Genomic DNA, 19432 nt, shown 5'->3' on the forward strand with positions numbered 1-19432 from the left:
TTTTTGATAAAAATACACCTTTGTGGGGCCTGTATATGTTGAACAAACTGGAAGTGTTGTTTGGCTACGTAGAAATGGAAAGCCCTTTGTGAATGTATGCACTTCTCAAAACATTTTTCAGTAAGATGATGAAAGCAGTGCTACACCACCCCCACCACCACCCCCATTTTTTTTAATGAAAAGCAAGGTCTCCAACTTTACCCATTTGAAGTTCTTTCTCTTCAAATTCCTGCTTCTTCAGTTATGTGATCATGAATGAGATCAGCTTCCAGCCTTTACAACTGTAGCAAAATGGGTGGAGGTGGTGGAAATTGCAGTCTTGGGGCTGGATCTGAAAGATTAGAGGGTCCTAAGTTTAAAAAAAAAAAAATAAAATACATCCTTCATAATACAAGTGTCTGATTTGTGACACTTTCAGGATGAGAGCCATAATTCTAAAACTTTTTGTCTCGTTACAGTTTACAATACTGACTTGTTTCTAGAAAGAATTCAAACTGTAGAAGGAAGTGCCCCTTAATTTTGATGCTACAGAAGGTTAGAACAAAATGTCATCTCTTTTTTTTTTTTTTTTTTATTTTTTTATCCCTTCCTCCCTTGGTCTCACTGGAAGAATTGCCCTCTTGGAAGGTACAGATAACATCTTCCAGGTTGAACCATAACACTTGAAGATACAGCTGCCTATTAAGTAGGAATTATGGTTTTCAGAGTTTAATCATGTGAATATTGTGCAGTCATCCAGCTTGGTTTAAGACGCTGTTGAAGATAATTGTTCTAACCTTGTGTTGCGGGTGGAGTGATGCAGTTAATCACAAGTGTGAAGAAACAATGTATTTTTTTCATGTAAAACAGCAATTTTAACAAAGTTTGATAGTAAATGTGACAGTGGTTTAACAAGATTTGATGGCAAGGTATACTTTATTATTTACTGCATAGAGGATAGGGTAAGGCAGACGTTTTGGGAGGACCCTCCCATTGAGTTCTGAGGTTCGGAGAGGACCCTTTTGCTTTCTAAACTCCAACTCAGAGGAGTCTAGGTGCAGCTGGATCCAATCCTACTCCTAGACTTGGTCAGCAGTTTGTCTGAAGAATTGTATGTGTGCAATCTAAGATACCTTGCTAAATGTTTTAAGCTTCGCTAAGGTTGTATCTCAGTATCAAGGAGTAAGGGATCTCTGTGGCAGGTGTAACCTTGAGGGCCATCTCTACTCAAAGGGACATCCTGTTGTGCAGCCTGCTGCCATCCAGGAGAGCACAAAGGGCTCTTGGGCTGCTCGCTGTTTATGGGGTGAGATGATTGACTCGGTCATATTTGCGTACCAGCTGCAGAAGTTAGTTTCTTCCACGTTTGCCTTGAGTCGGACGTTGACCAGCACTGTGGTTAGGTGGGCGCATTGCCCAAATCAGCCCTGGGCTGCGGTGGTGTTTTCCATCCCCCCTGAATCCACTGTGAGCCAGAGGCAACCATCGTGACCAGACACACCCTTGATGACTGCTGCTTGATAACTGAGCAGGGTTATGGGAAACGAAGGTCAGGCTGGGGGCAGGGGGAGAACACCATCACGCTTTTGAGTAGTTCTGTAATGGATTTGGGAGTATTCCTGACCTTCCCTCTAATGGGTATCTCCAGCAGGTAGCAGCCTGCTGTAAGGCATTAAGAATAAAGTAATAGTTTAAGATATTAAAGTGATACAGTAGGCACACTGATAGTCGATCACTAAAGGAGATTTCCTTATTCCCAGAAATTATAACAGAACTGTGTTGGGGTTTTTTTCTGACTGTAAAGATGCAATCAAGCTTGCCTTTTTTGTGCTTTCTTATAGCTAATTGATACCAAGTTCCCTCTTCACAAGACTAGCAGCATCGCTTTATGAATGTATCTGCTTACTGCTGAGTTTCTTATCTCATCATGAGCATATGTACGTTGAAGAGGAAATGCATGTTAGAAGTGTTTAGTGTTTCAAAATTGATTATTCCTTTATTAGAAGAACATGTGGCTTTGCATATAGAACAGGTTGCTCTCTGAGGAACAGAACTCCTGCATCCTGACTCCTGTATGTCTGTTCAAAGACCTTTTCTTCTCCTGTTCTGTTTGCTTTTCTCCTTTACCTGCTCCCTTCTATGTTCCTTTCTGATTGCATAAATTGCAGCATGCCCTGTAACTGATTCAGTAACGCATATTGTCACTGGTTGGCCAGGATACACAACCTGTGGCCAGCTGTGGTGAGAGGTTGACCTTTTCAGGCAGTTAAATTTAGACTTGTATAATTGAATAGAATTCAAATTTATTAAAAAGTTCAAAATTTAGTTGTGGACTGAGCAATGGGCATAAGGCATGATTGTAAGTACTTCAAAAGTACTGTCAAATGCTTTGCCAATAGAAAAACTATTCATAAGAGCAGTTGTGGAATAGCCCATATTTGTGAGGCAAGGTAACTTCCAAAGTTTGTATTGGAACAACTCTTGTTCTGCTTGATGTATCAAAAGAATGCTATTATCCTAACATTTCTTTGCTCGAGTTTTTCCTTTTAGTTTAGAAAAGAGGATCAGTTGGTATAATTCTCTTAAATGTCTCTTAACTGTGGCTTCTAGTTCATTATTCAGTACTGAAATAAATTGTGTATTACTACAGTAAATATAGCTGTAAGTTATTTTTCATTGTGGAAATATGTTAATAAAAATATTCTCTTAAAAAGGTTAAAAGAATAATTACGGATCAGAGTAATCATGTTTCTTAAGAAACCAGTAGGACTGAACAGAAAACATGCTAAACTATTTAATAAAATTGTTTTGGTTATAAATAAAAGGTTAGGGCCATTCAGCTGTCTTGCTTAGCATATACGCTAACCATGTTGTGGGTTTTTTGTGTTTTTGTTATGAAACAGGCTCAAAAATAAAGAAGTTAGTGTATCCTGCAGGTCTCATGGGTATTGGTACCTCCCTGTATTACCCTCAGCAAGCGGTTGCTATTGCGAAGGTCAGTGATGATACCTTTCTTTAGAGAAGTGTCTTTTACTTTGATTATTGCCTCCTACCTTCAAATTAACTGATAATCCATTTTTAAAAGCCCTGTCAGTGTGCTTGGCGCTTAACAAATTGGTAGTTGTTGTGTCAAAGAATACAAAGTCCAGGCTGAAAGATGATCACACATTCTGGTTTTTTGTGACTTTTTTTTTTCTAACATTGGCAGTAGTGTGTGTAGTTTGAGGAACATAATTATTTTTCTGAATCTCTAACCTCAAGTAATTATAAATTAATGTAAATATGCTTAGTATGTACAGTTTGTGTGTTTACTTGCTGTACTGAGGAAGCCTGAAATACCTTGAGAGCAAATGAAAACAGGGTTTGGAAGGAAGGAAGGAAGGAGGGGGGAGGGGACGGGGAAGATTCTATAGAGAAATCATGAGAATGACATTTTGAGAAACATTGCTACTGATGTTTTCTGCTTTTTGTTGGATAGAATTTTAAGAAAGATAGCATGCATATTCTGGAATGGTGTGAGAATTCTGCTGATTAGATGCCTTTCCTATTCATCCGTTGGTTGTTTCAGGCATGTAAGAAACAATGTTAACTTACACTTGCTTAAGGGCTTTCCTGGGGGGGGGGGGGGGGGGGGGGGGGAGAACCAGGCAGGAGGAAGATACCAGACGGTTGCTTACCGCCCCTGCTGATTTCAGTTCATATGCCTTGCTGTCCACACTTAATTGTACTGACAGATTCCTCAGTTCTCCACCACATTCTTGTTCAGATCCAGCCTTTAACCACTCAGAGTGCACATATTTTAGTGTATCAGAAATTCTTTATATTTCAGGCTTTGGTAAATTATTCAGTTATCAGTGATTTGTGAATAACACAGATGTCAGGATGAAAATATGATATTCAAGAACATATGATGTTCTTTGAAAACTGAAAGGTCATTGACTTAGAGTAAAAAATGCTGGGTTTGAACTCTGCCAGCATGGTCATACCCTGATGTTTAATGGAATCTTTTTAGTGCTTCTGGGATTCAGATGCTCTGAACACAGATATTACTGTGGACTTATTCTCAGGGAGTGAAACTTATGCAAGTGGCAGGAAAAAAAATAATCAAAATGTAAGAAGTTTAGACATTCCTGTTGGAAACTCTGTATTCAAATTCTAGTTGTCTTCTGAACAGTGAAGTGGGAAGTGATTGAACAGTGTTCAAACTGATGTTATTGTTTTTAAAGAAGCTCAGTTCAGTCTTAACTGTGGATTTGTTACTAACAGCTTCACAATACTGTGTTTGTTTTAGGGAAACTTTGAAGTGCATGATTGCCCTTTGATTAATTCACAGTTCTTAGTTTGACTGTAATGAAAAATCTGATATGAGACCATGAGCCTGAAACTTGATTGGAATAGCTTTAGCTTTGTTGACTTGGTCAGGACACTAGACATAAGAGTTTGGAAACTTCTGTGAAGAGGGTGATATCCTAGATACTGTTTTGGTTCCTCTAATCTCTTGCACTTTTTTTTTAACCTGCACTTTTTTTTTAACCAAAGTTTGAAGCAGATATTAATATCCATAATTTTTATGCTTTAATCTGAAATTGGAAGCACTTTCCTCTCTAGTAATTACTTTGAAATGTTTCATAAGCTTGTAAAAAACCCACCAAACTTCTGTAAGCATAGAAAGGGATGCTTGCACTACAAGGCTTACTTGCCAAGTTAATAGAACAGTATATGAAATATTCTGGAACATAAATTTTAGAATTTATTCTTTATGTTCTTCTTATTTTTCTTCCACATTTGAGTACTGCATCACAGCTTTTTTTATTTACAGTGGTATAGTTCCCTTTGTTTGGTAAACTTTCAGTTTTGACTGTACTTTAAAAGACTAAAAAAAGTTTTGGGTGGGTTTTGTCTATGTCCTCCACCCTTCCCACCTTTATATTAAAGACTTTCCATTGGAGAGTTGGAAATAAACACAGCAAAATGTGTTTGCAGTTGAGGTGCAACACTTGATGCATCTATCTGGAAGAAAAAAATTTCTTAAAATGTGAGTTGCAAAGTGAAGTTATAGCAACAGTTCATAATTGGTAATATGTAGTTTTCAGACACTATTCATCTAACTGGAGATAAAAAATAGTTTGTGCATTGTTTCTTTTTTTCCTGCTTTAGTAATCATTCTAACAAATGACAAATTTGTAAAGGATTTATTTCCTTTGCTAGTATTACTTTAATTTGTATCACTCTGAACAAATGGTCAGACTGTATGTGTGGTAAGGGAACTGAATTTAATACTAAACTTTATTTTGGTCTGGTGGAACTTTAGTGTTTTAGAACGCTACTACTTTCTAGCTAATCATAATACACTCAAAATGTTTTGTGTTTATTGTGGTTTATCTTCTATCTGGAATAAACTTTCCCTTATGAAGTTACCTAAATCACTCTCCTTATCATTAGAATTAATTTTTGTTCCTTGTTATTAGAACATCTCAAATTTTCTAAAGTACTGTGTGTTATGCTCACCTACTTGAAAGGAAGAACAGCTTCCCAATACCTACGTTTATTTCTTTATCAACTAACTAAATTATTGCTGTGTCTTTTGAACCTATACCTTGTCACTTGCCCAGTTCAGCCTGTAAGGCATAAACAGTTGTACTGACATAACTGAGAGCATGACGTGATTACAGAACTGTGGGTTGAAAAGGAGGAGTTGGGGTCACTTGGTCCACATTTACAGCAGAATGAAATGCTTGTGAAATTGCACTACGACTACTTGGTTAACAATGTAAATGTAGAAAAGCTGGAAGATTCTCAGTTTAGTTTCTCAGCCTGCAATATAGGTAAAGAGTTGCTAGCCATAATTCTGCTCGATAACCTTGACATAAAACATACGTTATAGTCAATGTTACATGCTTATGGTCCTGTGTGGAATTACAATGTGGGAGTTCGTTTACATGCAAATTAGGCTTTAGAGACTGCTGATGCTAGCCCAGTAGTGCCTAGTAGGGGTGTGTTTGGCCCAAGGTCAGTTTCTAACTATTTCAGAGTCCCAGTTGAGAACCACTCAGTCTAACTTTTGAACTTGTTTGTTCAAATTCTAGCATACAAACTTACTTAATGTTGCATTGAACAGAGATGGTATTTTAGCATGTTGTAATTTAACACAAACGAGATGGAAATTGTTGTCTTCCAGAAGTTAAGAAATCCAGATGACTGCATGGAAAAAACTTATCCCTCTTTGAAAGGAACTCTTTGTATGAATGTTTGAATGAATGCTTTGAAGGGTTGAATGGCTTCTATTATTATTGTTCCTTTTACTTTTCCTGGTTTGAACTGCCACTCCCAAAAATCGTGGTGGCAACTGCAGCACCCACCTGCTTCCTCTTCAACTGCTTCGTGAGAGAGTGGTGTGGAAGAAGACCCTAACAAATTACTCTAGTGTTGCATTCGTAAGAGGACACGCATTGGGTACTTCTAAAAATTTCTTGACTGTGTTCCTCTTGACCCTGTAACATACAGCTTACAGTCTGTCTAGAACTGTATTTTTCAGCTCATGCAAACTGTGAACGTGTGCGCGGGTCCCAGCTCTTAGGAAGAGTGTACAGTGTTGAAACACTGGTTGACTGTGGCAGACTAAACTATCTGGGTTGCTGTACCTTGTGATGTAGCCACTTTACTCCAGCAATGTGAATGATCAGTGTCTCAGCACAGTTTGTAATTCACTTGATTGTATGACTCCTATAAGAATACTTTTTAAAGTTTGTAATGTTAGCTATGTAGTGGTTTAATCTATTTTAACAGAGTATTTTTAAGCAGGAACAAGAAATAACTTATGGATAGCTGTAGTTCTTTCTGATTTTATGCTGATGGCTGTGTCCTCTGTAACATTGCAGACAAACCGCTCTGTTTGTTTGTTTATAGTTGTTATTTTTCAGTCCTTATAAGTTTGTACTGCATGCGCAACTGATCTCACTATCCTTCCAGGTGAGCCATAGGCTCCTCTGCCTTTCAGAACTATTTTGTTGAGGCACATGAGAATGAGCACTCCTGATACTGAAAAAGAAGATAACAGTTTATAGCTGTAATGTTTGAATTGAGGGATTTTTGAGATTTAACACATTCATCCCTGGAGCAGTTGATGTACTTTTTTCTGATGACCTTTATCACCCTCAAATACAGAGGAAACTCAGTGCATCATACAGACTTGTTTAAAACCACAGTATAACTGTAATTGTCAAATGTGGTGACAAATATGCTAGTTCTTTGTATTTAAAACAGACATAGTTTGGATTTATTTGTGACTCAGAAATGTAGTTGCTGTTTTGGGTTTGTTTTCTCTTAATTATTATGATTTAATAGCACCTTCTGTAAGGTTTTAATGTGATCTCTGGCCAGAAGCACATTTCTTACCATTGTGGTATGTTAACTGGTGTGCTCAATGTTGTTCAGACAAACTGAAGGAAGTGGTTCTTCATACCTTGCGTGCCCAGCAGTAGAACTTTTTGGCACAGGGTGTTGTGAATGTTAGAAATTTGCAAGGGGTTCAAGGGAAAGTGCAACAAGTTCATAGAAGGGAAATTCCTTCGACGTTATACACATAGAAATCAATTCTGGCTCAGGAAATCTCTGAGCAGTGATTTGTTGGAGGCTGGAAGAAACTTGTGAGAGAACTGTTTCGCAAATGTCTTTTATGCTTGCACTGTTCTCATGGCTTTGATTTTTGCAGCTTTGCCTGCTGTGGGAGATAGGGTAATACCTTTTTATTTCTTGATGTCATAAGTTTAATAGCTGCCTAGTTGGGCAAATTGTCCGGTTTTGCTGTTCTTCATTTGTAAGAAAACTAATAGTGATATGAAAGTGAGTACTGCCCTGAGCCTAGAGCTGAAAAAACCTAACCCTTGAGATTTAAAGGATGCTATGAATATTACAGTTCCATATTATCCAACAGGAGATACTCTTTTGTTAGGTTTAGGGGTTTTATCTGTTGGTGTGATATAGCAAACACTGTCTTTACTACCTGTCTTCTGTTTTGAGAATTGACGACTCTTTTCATTACAATCATCTATCAGCAAATTGGGGCTTTCTTCTAAATATCAAATAAAAAGAAACAAAGGGGTACTCTTACTGTTCTGTCAAAACAGTGAAAATGTAAAATAGTAACAAAGCAGGGCTTGCTTGTGGGGTTTTGGTTGGGGGTTTTTTTGGTCTTTAAATGAGTATGGTCAAATTAAGAAATAATTTTCATATGGAAATCTGTTGAATACTAAGAAAACCAGAATTGTTTCCATGCTTCATCACTCCACCTCCTTTTATACAGTTGTATCTTCAGGTAGTCTTGAAACAGTTTTTAAGCAAGTCAACTTTTCTTATTCCTCATGTGTCTTCCTGCCTCCCTGCCCCCCCCCCCCCCCCCCCAGGTGTTTATTAATGCTGTACACCTTGAGCCTGAACAGAAAGATGTTAAGAATCTTGTGTTTTGAGACTACTTCCACTTAAACAAGAAGCAAAATAGTATTTCCCAGGTGAAATTAATGCTTTCTAATATCTTTTTGTTTCAAAGGTTGCTGGTACACAGCTATATGACTGGAGTCTTCAGGGATACATTGCTGTAGAATCTCTCTGGAAAGATAATCCTAAGAAGAAGAAATCTGGGGAGAAAAGTGGTAAGGTAAGAAGTCTGAGGAACTTCTGATTTCTGAACTTACCACTGCGTTTTTCAGACAAAGACTATACAAACAGTGGTGGGTTTTACTCCACTCTGACTCAGCTTTTATTTCTGAAGACAAAGATTTCTTTCCATCTTTCTAAGCTGTGGAAAAATATTAAGCTTGTTTCAAGTTATACTTTCAGAAATGATGTTTGGAAGTAATCATCAGTGTGATTTACTAAATTTATATATATAGATTTATATTCATATATATAAATATAACTTTAATAGGGAAGTTGGGAGTATTGTGATTGGAATGCTAGGGACCAAGGCTCTTACAGTCTTAAGTAAAGAAGAAACAACCCTTTTTTTAAAAGTAATTTAATTTGACAAGCTCCATCTTAAAAATCTGAAATTTTTTATTACATGTTTCCTCTCCAAAAGCAAAAAAATAGAACTGTTTCCAATTTGTTCCCATTGTGGTTTTTTTCCTTTGAATGTTCATGTGAACACTTGCTGTGACATGATGATGTCATTGTGTGCTGCTCTATTAAATGTTACTATCTAGTCATATTTAGGGATATGCAGTTCTTAAGGATTTAGTCATAGATAACTGGCTGTGTGGTTTAATACTTACAGCCCTATTTTAGGAAACTTTAGTTTAATCAGTTCTAATCCAAAAGACTGACAATACAAATTGAGTTTCTTTTGAATCCGCCTTGAACTGGGCATCCTGGTGAGGTACCAAGCGCAGTCATTGCTGAAAGTTTCTGCTTTCTAGATTTCCAATTGTTGAACACTGTATGAGGGGTTAGACTAACATTCATATACGTAATTTCCCCCCCCCTTTGTTTTTTTTTTTAGTTAGAATAATGTTCATCTTTATTTTCTGCAAGTCACTTTTTTCTTTTTAGTCTGGCATTACTGTTGTGTCTTACATGAAGCAGACGCATCTGATGACAGAGCAAGTGCTAACATATGGCTTTGTTTTCCAGAGTTTGGCAAGCACTGAGGTTTCTTTTAAAATAGCATTTTTGAATTAACATTGCTAAACAAAACTAAGTGGACACCTGCATGCTTACTCAGCTTTAGAATGGAGCAGCTTTCCTTATTTTCCCCTACAGAGCAAATATTCATAAATACCACTCCCCCCAAATCAGAAATGATTGTATTTTGCTGCTTCAGATGCATTTTGCATTCTACAAAATGCTACCAAGTTTCAAAATAAGTGTAGTGTGATTGATTAATGGTATTAGTTGAAGATTAGCACCAACTTGTGAAGAAATGGGAACTTGTTATGATGAGTCATTATATTATGTAATGTCCAGATCATAATTTACAACCTGCCTGAACCTTCTGGACTTAAATGTCTTAATGATGTTTTTGGGTTTTATCTACTAGATATTTCTGTTACCACACAGGAGGAAGCTGTCTCTGTAGTTGTTCCTCTCCGAGACAGATAGGCAACTGACTTCTAGGGAATATATGTAGATGGCTCAATGCAGCAGAGCGTAAGAGACTGGAGAACGGTGCAAGTTGATTAAATGTGTGCCAGGGAGAGCCTGAAAGGTTTTTAGGGAATTTTTTTAACTGCTACTTAAAGAAATAAAAGTTAAGGTGTGTAACATAAAGCTGCTGTGGTTTTAAAGATGGCGAGTTTAGAAGTAACTTTAATTCCTGATTTCTAAGCATTATCCTTGTTTTATTGATACAAACTGCTGCCCTAGCTGCAGACTGCTCCCTGTCTCTTTACTTGTTTAATGTAGCCTGGCAAAACTAACAGGTAATTTGAAAACAACTTTGAACCAGCAGAAAGTCTTAGTCTTTTGCTGTGGACCTCCTGATTGAGCCATAGTTGTCAACCAGTAGTAGTTCATAGTACGTTGACAATGATGTGTAGCTTCTGGGCGGTTGTAAACCTGAAGTCCTATCTGACCAGAACACGGTATTTTCAACCCAGAGGGCTAAGATGTAAGAGGGACAGCCACTGAGAGGGATATGTTCTCCAAAACGGGCAATTGCACTTTTATAGATTGAAGGTCTGGGATCAAGTTCTCTGGGTAGGTCTAGGTGTGGGACTAGTTCCGAACAGTCTGGTTTGGGGAAACGCTCATGTGTCCTGTCAGTTGCTGAGTCTATGAGAATGCAGACTTTCAGTGGATTCTCCTCCTGTATTGGCCCTAGGTGCCTCCAGTAAATGCATTTGTATAGCTCTTTGAATAAACAAAGGTTAGTCAATTATACTGTACCTTTCCTAAAACCTAGGCTGTCAAAAAGTATCTCAAAAAAGTAGGCAACACTGTTTCAGAAAGACAAACTGACAGTATCAGTAAAAATTAGCTGAGCTTTTTATTTTATTGTGTCACAGGCTTTCAAAAGGAAACATTTGGTTGTTATTGGAAGGCAAAAACTTCTGAAGCTTTCATCTTATTATAAGGCTTATTCAAGCACTTGCTACCTCAGCAGAAAAACAAACGACATGGTAAAATTGCAGAGGCCACTAAGTAAACACACTTCTTTCTCTTCCTCCTTGCAGAATCTTTAAATCGCACCCCTTGGTTGCCAAAATATGTTAATTGCACAAAGGAGTGAATTGTCACTGAATGGTTTCCTCCTGAAGTTCATCTTATTGTTCAGATATTGCTAGTGCAAACTGTTGCTACTTAACTTGGTGGATTAGGCAAGACCCAAAAATCCTGTGACTCGAATGAAGAACCACTACGCACTTTATGGAATTGCCTGCATTTCAGATGTTCAGTGATCTATTACCACTGGAGCATACAGCCTCATTATTTATTCTCTGAAGTTGTTAAAGAGACGGTATTGTCTCCCTAGTGTTTAGAGAAGGTGAACAGCAGTTGTAAAAAGTCACATGCTTTTGAATTCACTAGAAGTGGACTGTAAAGTATTTCTAATGGAAGAAGTCTGCTCTGAAACTTCGTTTTGCCTGCATTGGTGAAGCAGTATAAAATACATAGTTGAGACTTTTGTGTGTGTGTGTTAGTTTTTTAGTAGTTTTTAAATTGTCTTGTGGGTTTTGTTTTTAAAAAAAGTCTTGTGATACTTTATCAGGATGTGGTCAGTCACAGTTAATAATGAAAACTTCTGCCTTTTTTTTTTATGCATACAAGCACTGGTATGTCCCTAACATGAGAAGTGAGAGGTGAAATCTAACCCAGAAAAACTTTTTTAGTCTCTCTAATGCTGTATGGTTATACTAATGCAAAAAAATACTTTTTATTCATGCAGATGATACTGATTTGGTGGATTCAATCAACTTTTCCAGCAAAAGAATTCCTGTTTAAGTTGTATTTTTATTGGAGCTTTTACTGATACAGAAGTGTTATGGAAGAAAATAAATACTTCTAACTATGATGTACTAAAATTGGCAAAGCATTCTAGGATACATTCTGGGGTGTCTGTCTTAATTTGACAGCCCTGTGAAAGAATGGGTTAGTTTTGTATATTTATTTATTATTGTCATACTAGGCAGCTAGATTCCTTAACTAGTGAAGGCAAATATAAATATTATTCTTGAGTTGTTACAGCAGATGTAACCCATTTCGTGAAACCGTGCCAGAGCAAAAGATGTTTTTTGTTTTTGTGACATTCACTGTAGCATTTTCCTGTTGCTACACAAAAGATTCTTGCAAATAGTCAAGCAATATATGGGTGGCTCTTCTTGGCTTGTGTTAATGTGTTACATTGCTCATAATCTGATAGTCATAGGTACCACAGCTGTGCATAGCTTCATGTTTTTGCAGCAATATGTCATTAAAATAGATGTGGTATGTTAATTTTCTGAAGGTTTTATGAAACAAAAACCTGCGCCAAATTGAGGTCATAGCAACTGAAGTCTAAGTTCTGCCAAGAAGGATGAATTCCAGGACCTTCTGCTGCTACATTTTAAAACACTGTGGCTGGAAACCCCTCCATACAGCAAGTCAGCCCAATAAGGTTTTGAGTACACTGTTCACAGTATAGCATTCTGGTATCCTGAAACTGGCTTGCTGAAGGAGCCAGCTCTGCAGGATGTCAGAATGAACAGCCTCTACTAAAACTACACCAAGTACTGTCAGTAAAAATCAGTGTTCACATTTTTGATTCCCAGAAGGATGAATCCTTGTCCTAATACGGAACAGCAGGAGTAGTTATTCCGCTTCTGTATACTTTACCTTGATACAAAGTGGACAGCTTCTCTACTTCTTCCCCCAGGTAGCAATGGTAGAAGAAATGCAACCATCTGATTGGGAGGCCAGGTATATTTTAAGGGGTTTATCTTCTGAAAATCTCCTGCTTACTTGAGTGATCTTTACTCATAGGAAGTAATTCCACAAAAATCAGTGGAATTAGTATTAGCACTTATCAGGTTGTAAATCTTCAGAGGAAATGATAGTGACATGGAAGGTGTCCCTCAAACCTTGTTTATTTTAGAGTTAGTGTGCAAAATGTATGGAGAATCATACCAACTTATGCCTTTATGCAGTTTTTTAGAATTATGTGTTTGAAACCCTTTTATGTAGCCCTAAGTGGCATCAAACTTTTATTACTGGGGCTTTGCAATTATGAAGGCTAATACACTGCATTGCCTTCAGCTAGTCTTTGTGACTGGTTCCCTACCCACCCTGGTGTCTTAACTGGTCCCTCTGCTCTGCCCAGTAATATCATAGTTCATGCAAGATCATTTGTTTTCTTCTTTGTGCCTGTGAAAGTGTTGAACTAACTGAACTGTTAAGCCAGTGAATTGCAGCTTCTGGGGTTTTTTATTTTGTTTTGTTTTTTTACCACAGCAATCTCTGTTTAATACTGGCTGAGTTTATCAGCTTTAATACCTGTCCTTAGATCAGAGGGATGGACGAACCATAGCAGCTTAGGGATTTTGTGCAACAGCATAAACTTAAGGACTGTGGCTTTCTATGCAAAGGATTATAACTTATTTACAGAAAACTGCTTAAAGATCAGTATTTCAAAGCCACAGTTCAAAACATACCACCTGTAAGTTTCTAACCATCGGGTCCTGTTTGTCAGTCAGCTCGTTTCATGTTTATGAAATGTAGCCTTTCTGCCCTTCCTCTTCTGTTGCTGGTTTCGATACTTCCGTAATTTGTACTGTTATATTGTTCTGCAGGGTTATCTCTTTTACTATAATGACTTTGTCTTCTGAGTGACAGGGGTGTGTGTTGAGGCACCAAATCACTTAAACCCAGGTTTTGTTCCAGCCAGTGAGCTAATATGTATTGAAACACATAGACAAACAAATTCAGTTAGTTCTCACTTCGCCTTGTCTTTATACCACTCAAAAGACCTCTGCTGTATTTTCAGCTATTCTGGATTCTGCCTCTTCCCCTGACACTGAATTGTGCAGCCTTTGTTTTTACATAAGTGGCCAAAATGTGAAAAACCGGAACAGCGTTAGGGCTCTAAAAACACCCTCCTTTTCAGGTCTTGTTCCTTTATTCACGTGTGTGTTCCTTCCCACTTTGGTCCAACCAGTACTAAGATCTTGCAGAAAATTGATTATTTTTTCCCCTTCTTCCTGTCTGTCACTTAATTGTTTAAACAGCTTCAGAGATGGAAAAAAAACTCTTGCAGCTTATTGTTTGGTTTTCATTATTACAAGTGCTAGCTGGTGACAAGTACTTCCAAGTGCAAAGACTGCTCAGCTTTGGGTGGTGGTTTCCTGTGCTTGCTCAGAACAAGCATCAGGGAAATCATGGAGATCAACTTTCCTCACCTTAAAGCTCTGGTGGATGTTGTGGTGTCAGTGTGTTGACTGGGGAGCTTTACCATCAGCATCATAGGTTATGACTGTAGCAAACCTTAACTGTGTTGTAAGAGGAGAGTTTTCAAGTCACTTGCGTTTTACAGGGTGCTCACAATAAGCAGCTGAGTGAGCTTCTTTCCACAGCAAATGCTTTATAAGACTTATCTTTGGTAGCTTCTGAACAGACAAGCAGGTCATCTGAACTAAAAGATAAATATCTACTGACAGAAGATAGCGTTCCCTGTCTTATGCTCTCCTTTTATCGTTTGGTAGTAAGAACAATAACAGAGCAAAGCCTGTAAAAATTATTACTACTTTTGGATTGGATCCTTAGTATGGGCAGTGGTGAGTTTAGATGTGTTAGAGGTGGGAAAGAAAGAACCTACTCCGCCTGCAAACAGTTGGGCTTTTTAAGGGTAACTTTGAAGCACTTTTTCAAACGTTACTCTTACTTTTGAGAGTTAAGGTCAAGCTCAACTAAAAGTGAGAGTAAGTTATTGGTTGACTGGGGAAGGGTGAATAAGGTAACCCAGTGATGTTCTTTTTATTCTTAATACACTGCAAAGAAGAGAGGACAGGATAAAAGGTAAATTATAAATCTGTGAGCCCAGATAGGCCTTTTTTCTTTTGCAGCTGTTGTTTTTCTGATGCTTAGACTCCACCTTTCAAGTGTTCTTCATAAGCATGAGAGATGTATACCTACCTTTGGAGTTAAAATTTCCATGGTTAGGTGCCAGTGTAAAGGGGCCTGGCCATCTGCAAGAGTTTTTCAGAGGTAGCAACAGAAGCTAGCATCTGGCTAGGCTGTAATGTGAGAAAAAAGCCACCACATTTGGGGTGTTTTGGCATTAGGCTAGGTTGTTTTGGGGCACTTTTCTCTGTATGGAAGGAAAATTTTCAGAGAAATCATTGTGGATTTTTAAGTTTGTTGTTTAAAGTTTAGGTCTCGATTTATCCCTGTTAGATACTGTGAGCTAAATCAGGGTGGTTTTAAATCACATACTGAAACCTTACAAAAAGCATTGTCTCCTTAGTTCCAATATGATTTTCAATGTCAAATAATGATGATTTTTTTTTTTTTATCCTATGGAATCCCAGTGTATTTGAACAGTTTGCTAATGAACATGTTAGAGATATTTTTTTTTTTTATCAGTGACCTTTTGGTTGAAACTGTCAGAAGACTAAGAATGCAAAATATTTCCCCTTCTGCTGTAGGATAGAGCTCTGATACATGAACTCCTCTGGCCACCCAGATATATTATGGAGTGGTTGTGCTGAGCCAGAAAGACAGTCTTGAATATGTGCCTGCCACTAATTATGAGAGGGCATTATGGCACAGAGGAGATTTGTCTCCTGGGTCATTGATCTAAACACATTTTGTGCTTCTGATCTGGTTTTGACTGTGACTGGAAGACTTTGATATACTTAGTTGAAAAATGAGATATGTTTATTTCCTGTGCCAGCTCAAAGGATGTCCTTTTCTGGCTACCGGTATTGCTGCTTGGTCAGTCTTGCTCAGGCTCACCATTTATGGAGTGGGCACATACAGTGGGTGGATTTAAAAAAACAGTTCAACAAAGGAGTTTGTGTGAGGAGTGACAGTTTAGTAATGGATTGGCTTGAATTAAATAACTTTGGTTTAATAGATCTAGTGAAGAGAAGCCCTATGATGAGATCTACAGAGCTCACAGACACAAAGGAACTGAGCAAGAACTCCTGTTTTCCTCTGTGTGTGTGTGTGTTGCTTTTGGTGGGGTTTTTTCCTCTTTCAGGACAAAAAAAAAGCTTACCTGTATGGTATTTGCTTTTTACAAGTTAAAACAAGTAAGTGGAAAAGCGTAGAACTCTCTCTGAATGGCTTATTTTTAGTTCATTTGTTAGGTACTGAGTAATCTGAGATGAGGCATTATGAGTCAGATTATTCGTTATAAATTGTAGTAAAATGTCGTAATTTACAAGCTCCTGTACAGGAAAATTACAGAGTAGATCATTATTTTGAAACGGGTGTGGTTTGTGGATGTGATGTCCTATACTATGAAATATCCTGGGTAGTGATCAAAACAAAATGGGTCTTTTGAAAGAAAGAATTAGCTTTTAAGGGTCTTGCTAGGCATATTTTTAATAAGAAATTTAAAGATTATCTTCATAATTGAATCTTGATGTATTGAGTCTGTACTCCAGAGCAGCATATGCAGGGTCTCAAAGGCTTGGTGCCTTATTCATAGTGTTTAATTTGTGCTGGGATGTAAATTTGACCCATCCTGTGAAATGTTTATGTTTTTCAGCCTCTTCTGGCTTCTTTTGTTAGGTTTTCCATCACATTTAAGTCATATTGCTAAAAATATCTTTTTAGAATAAAAAGAAAATACAATTTAATTTTCAAGCGTAGAATTTAAGAATAATTGAGGCTGGGTGCAACATTTGGTGGCTCAGGCCTTGTACAGTCAAGTGCTGAATATTTCCAAGGATGGAGATTGAAATAGTTCTCTGGAAAACCTGCTCCAGTGCTTGATCAGTGGTGTGATAATTCGGGCTGTTTTTGCCACGCTCCTGTGTCATTTGCTCCACGTCCTTTAGGTGTGAACCTCTGAGAAAGAGCCTAGCTCTTCCAGTTTTGTAAATGCCCATTAAGGAACTGTGGATAGCAATTAGGTTCCCCCTTTGTCTGGTCTTCACCGGGCTGAACAGACCCACAGCCTTGTATGTCATGTGCTTCAGACCCCTAGTGATGTGTGTGGCCCTGTAAGTATTTTTTATTGATCTCTATTTAAAACTATAATCAAATGCCTGTTCGTTATAGCATGCTTGGCAAATCGATAGACCAGACACTCTAACAAGCCTCCTTTCATTCTTTGATTTCTATAATTTGTTTCAAGGAAAGTGTGAGAACACTCTCTCAAAGGATACATACTAAAAGAGAGCTATTGTATAAATCCACACAGAATTCAGAGAATGCAAAATAACAACTACTCTGTGGGAATTCATCCTTTGTTATTAGTGCAGGCAAAATGAGTCAATTAAAGCATTTCTGTTGAACTACTTGTTCTTTTAAATCCTTTAATTGCTTGGCTAACTACAGGAGAACTAAAATCTAGAAACTGGGAGAAGATAATATTTGAGTATATTATACTGCTGAATTAGTCTTACCAGTCACTTAATTTTGCAAGACATTTTTGTTTCAGCTTTTGAAGAGAGTTTCTGTTCTGACAAAATCGTTAAATGTGGGTTGCCTCAATTGAAATTTTGTGCATATTTCTCCCTCCTGAAGGGTGATGCAGATGGTGACAAACCCCTGGAAATCCATGCCGCTTCAAATGAAGAGCGAGCCCAGAAGTAGAACACCGGATCACTTGGAATCAAACAGGTAAAGGATATAGACTATATAATGGTATGTGCAGCAAAATAACCTGGAAAAGCTGAACATCTGCAAGTTTGACTTGTAGTTATCTTCATATTAATGAAGAAAGAGGGGAAGATAGGTAATAATTTTACTTGCCGTAACACTTTATCAAAAATATACATGCTCCTTAACACTATTTAACTAATCTAAATTCTTCACCTGTAAAGTACAGCAAGTAAACATGTCTCCTCCAAGGGTTCTGACTTAACGTAGCAAGGCATTGTTAATGTATTGTTGGTGGCTGGTGGTTTTTTTTGTTTGTGGGGTTTTTTTTTTTTCTTCCCTAAGGAAATTGTTTGGGTGTTTTGGGGCTTTTTTTGTCCTTCTGCCTCCCATACCACAAAAACCTCTTTGCCTTTGTCATACCTGTGCAGGCATGAAGGAGGGGAAAGAAACCTCTTTCCTGCTGGTATGTTTTCTTTAAAGATTTGTCAGTGCCAGGGTGTAGTGTTATCTTAAAGCCTGTAACAGTCCATAACGTGCCAGTTCTTTCATGTTGATGCACCTCCGTAATGAGATGTGCTTCAGCAGTAGGGAATGAATGATGGAGGAAGTGGAAGCAGCGCTTCCCAGTTCTCCAAGCCAGGAACTCAATTTGAAATGCCAGTTCTGTCCTGACTTGGCCAGTAGACCGCTTTCTAAACTCAAGCGAGTCCTGTGGTGGTTAACAGTTTCTAGAAAAGCAAAACAAAACCACCCTCTCAAGTTTAAGGTGGCTCAATTTCATAGAACAAAAATGGCTCTGTATTTGAGGCTTTTTATTGCTAATGATGATGTAATTGGGCATAATTTAGTACAAAATATCAGATGATGCCTGCTCTGTTGTCATTTGATAAAGGGTGTCTTTTCTGAACATGTTTTCTTGGTGCTTGTCTTTGCCCTATATTATTTTCACATTATGGTGAAGACTTATTTTGAAGGTGATCCTAGTATTGTAGGGACTCCTCGTTATTTTTGTATTCAGTGTTCCGCTTACCAGAAATCTTTTTTTTTTCCTCCTAACTGCCAACTGTGTAAATAGTCTGGATTTAGAAAACTGCACCAATTTTTTTTCTTTCATGCATCATCACCAGTCACAAATGTTTGCAGATGTGGTGGAATGCACACATCTGCTGAGCAACACTGTTCCACTGTTACATGGTCAGCTTTAAAAGCAAAACAAGTTTATAATGTGTTTCCCTTAATGTATTTTAAATTGCTATAGCTAATTCTCACAAGGGCAAAAAGCTATGTTGACTGGCTGATTGCTTAGTATATTAGTTTTTCCTTCAGACATATGAATATAAAGTCTTTAAGAACATGTGTTTTCCAAGTATTTTATAATTTGGCCCTAAAAAATAATTCTTTTAAAAAAATAGGAAGAATAGTTTTTTTTGGGGGGAGGTAAAGATATGCAGGAAAACCAAGAGGAAGAAAAGCTTCTCTAAAATTCACTAAAACATTGTGCTTGTGAATGAGGACAAAGCTACTAAATGGCAAAAAAACAGGAAAATTGAACTTTTGTTTATGTATATGGAATACTATACGAATATCAAGGTTCATTACAAACAAATCTGTAAATAGCTTTTATTTTAGCATTTTTTACTATGCGAGTATAATTTCTGTTAGATCTTTATTCACTTTTTGAAATTTTAGTGCTTTTTGCTTAAGCCACATT

The 19432-nt window shown here is 37.6% G+C and overlaps 1 protein-coding gene across 3 annotated transcripts in view; it reads left to right on the top strand.

Annotated features, from left to right (window-relative positions):
- APOO (apolipoprotein O) overlaps window positions 1–19432 on the top strand; it is a 32588-nt gene that overhangs the window by 11465 nt on the left and 1691 nt on the right. For all 3 annotated transcript variants that reach the window (XM_056328112.1, XM_056328113.1, XM_056328111.1), the window contains exons 6-8: window positions 2883–2974; window positions 8525–8632; window positions 17644–17739. In XM_056328112.1, coding sequence (XP_056184087.1) covers window positions 2883–2974; window positions 8525–8632; window positions 17644–17712 — 269 coding nt within the window. In that variant the 3' untranslated portion in view covers window positions 17713–17739. The remainder of the gene's footprint in view (window positions 1–2882; window positions 2975–8524; window positions 8633–17643; window positions 17740–19432) is intronic.

The sequence above is a fragment of the Falco biarmicus genome, chromosome 2, assembly GCF_023638135.1.
Source record: "Falco biarmicus isolate bFalBia1 chromosome 2, bFalBia1.pri, whole genome shotgun sequence".
NCBI lineage: Eukaryota > Metazoa > Chordata > Aves > Falconiformes > Falconidae > Falco > Falco biarmicus.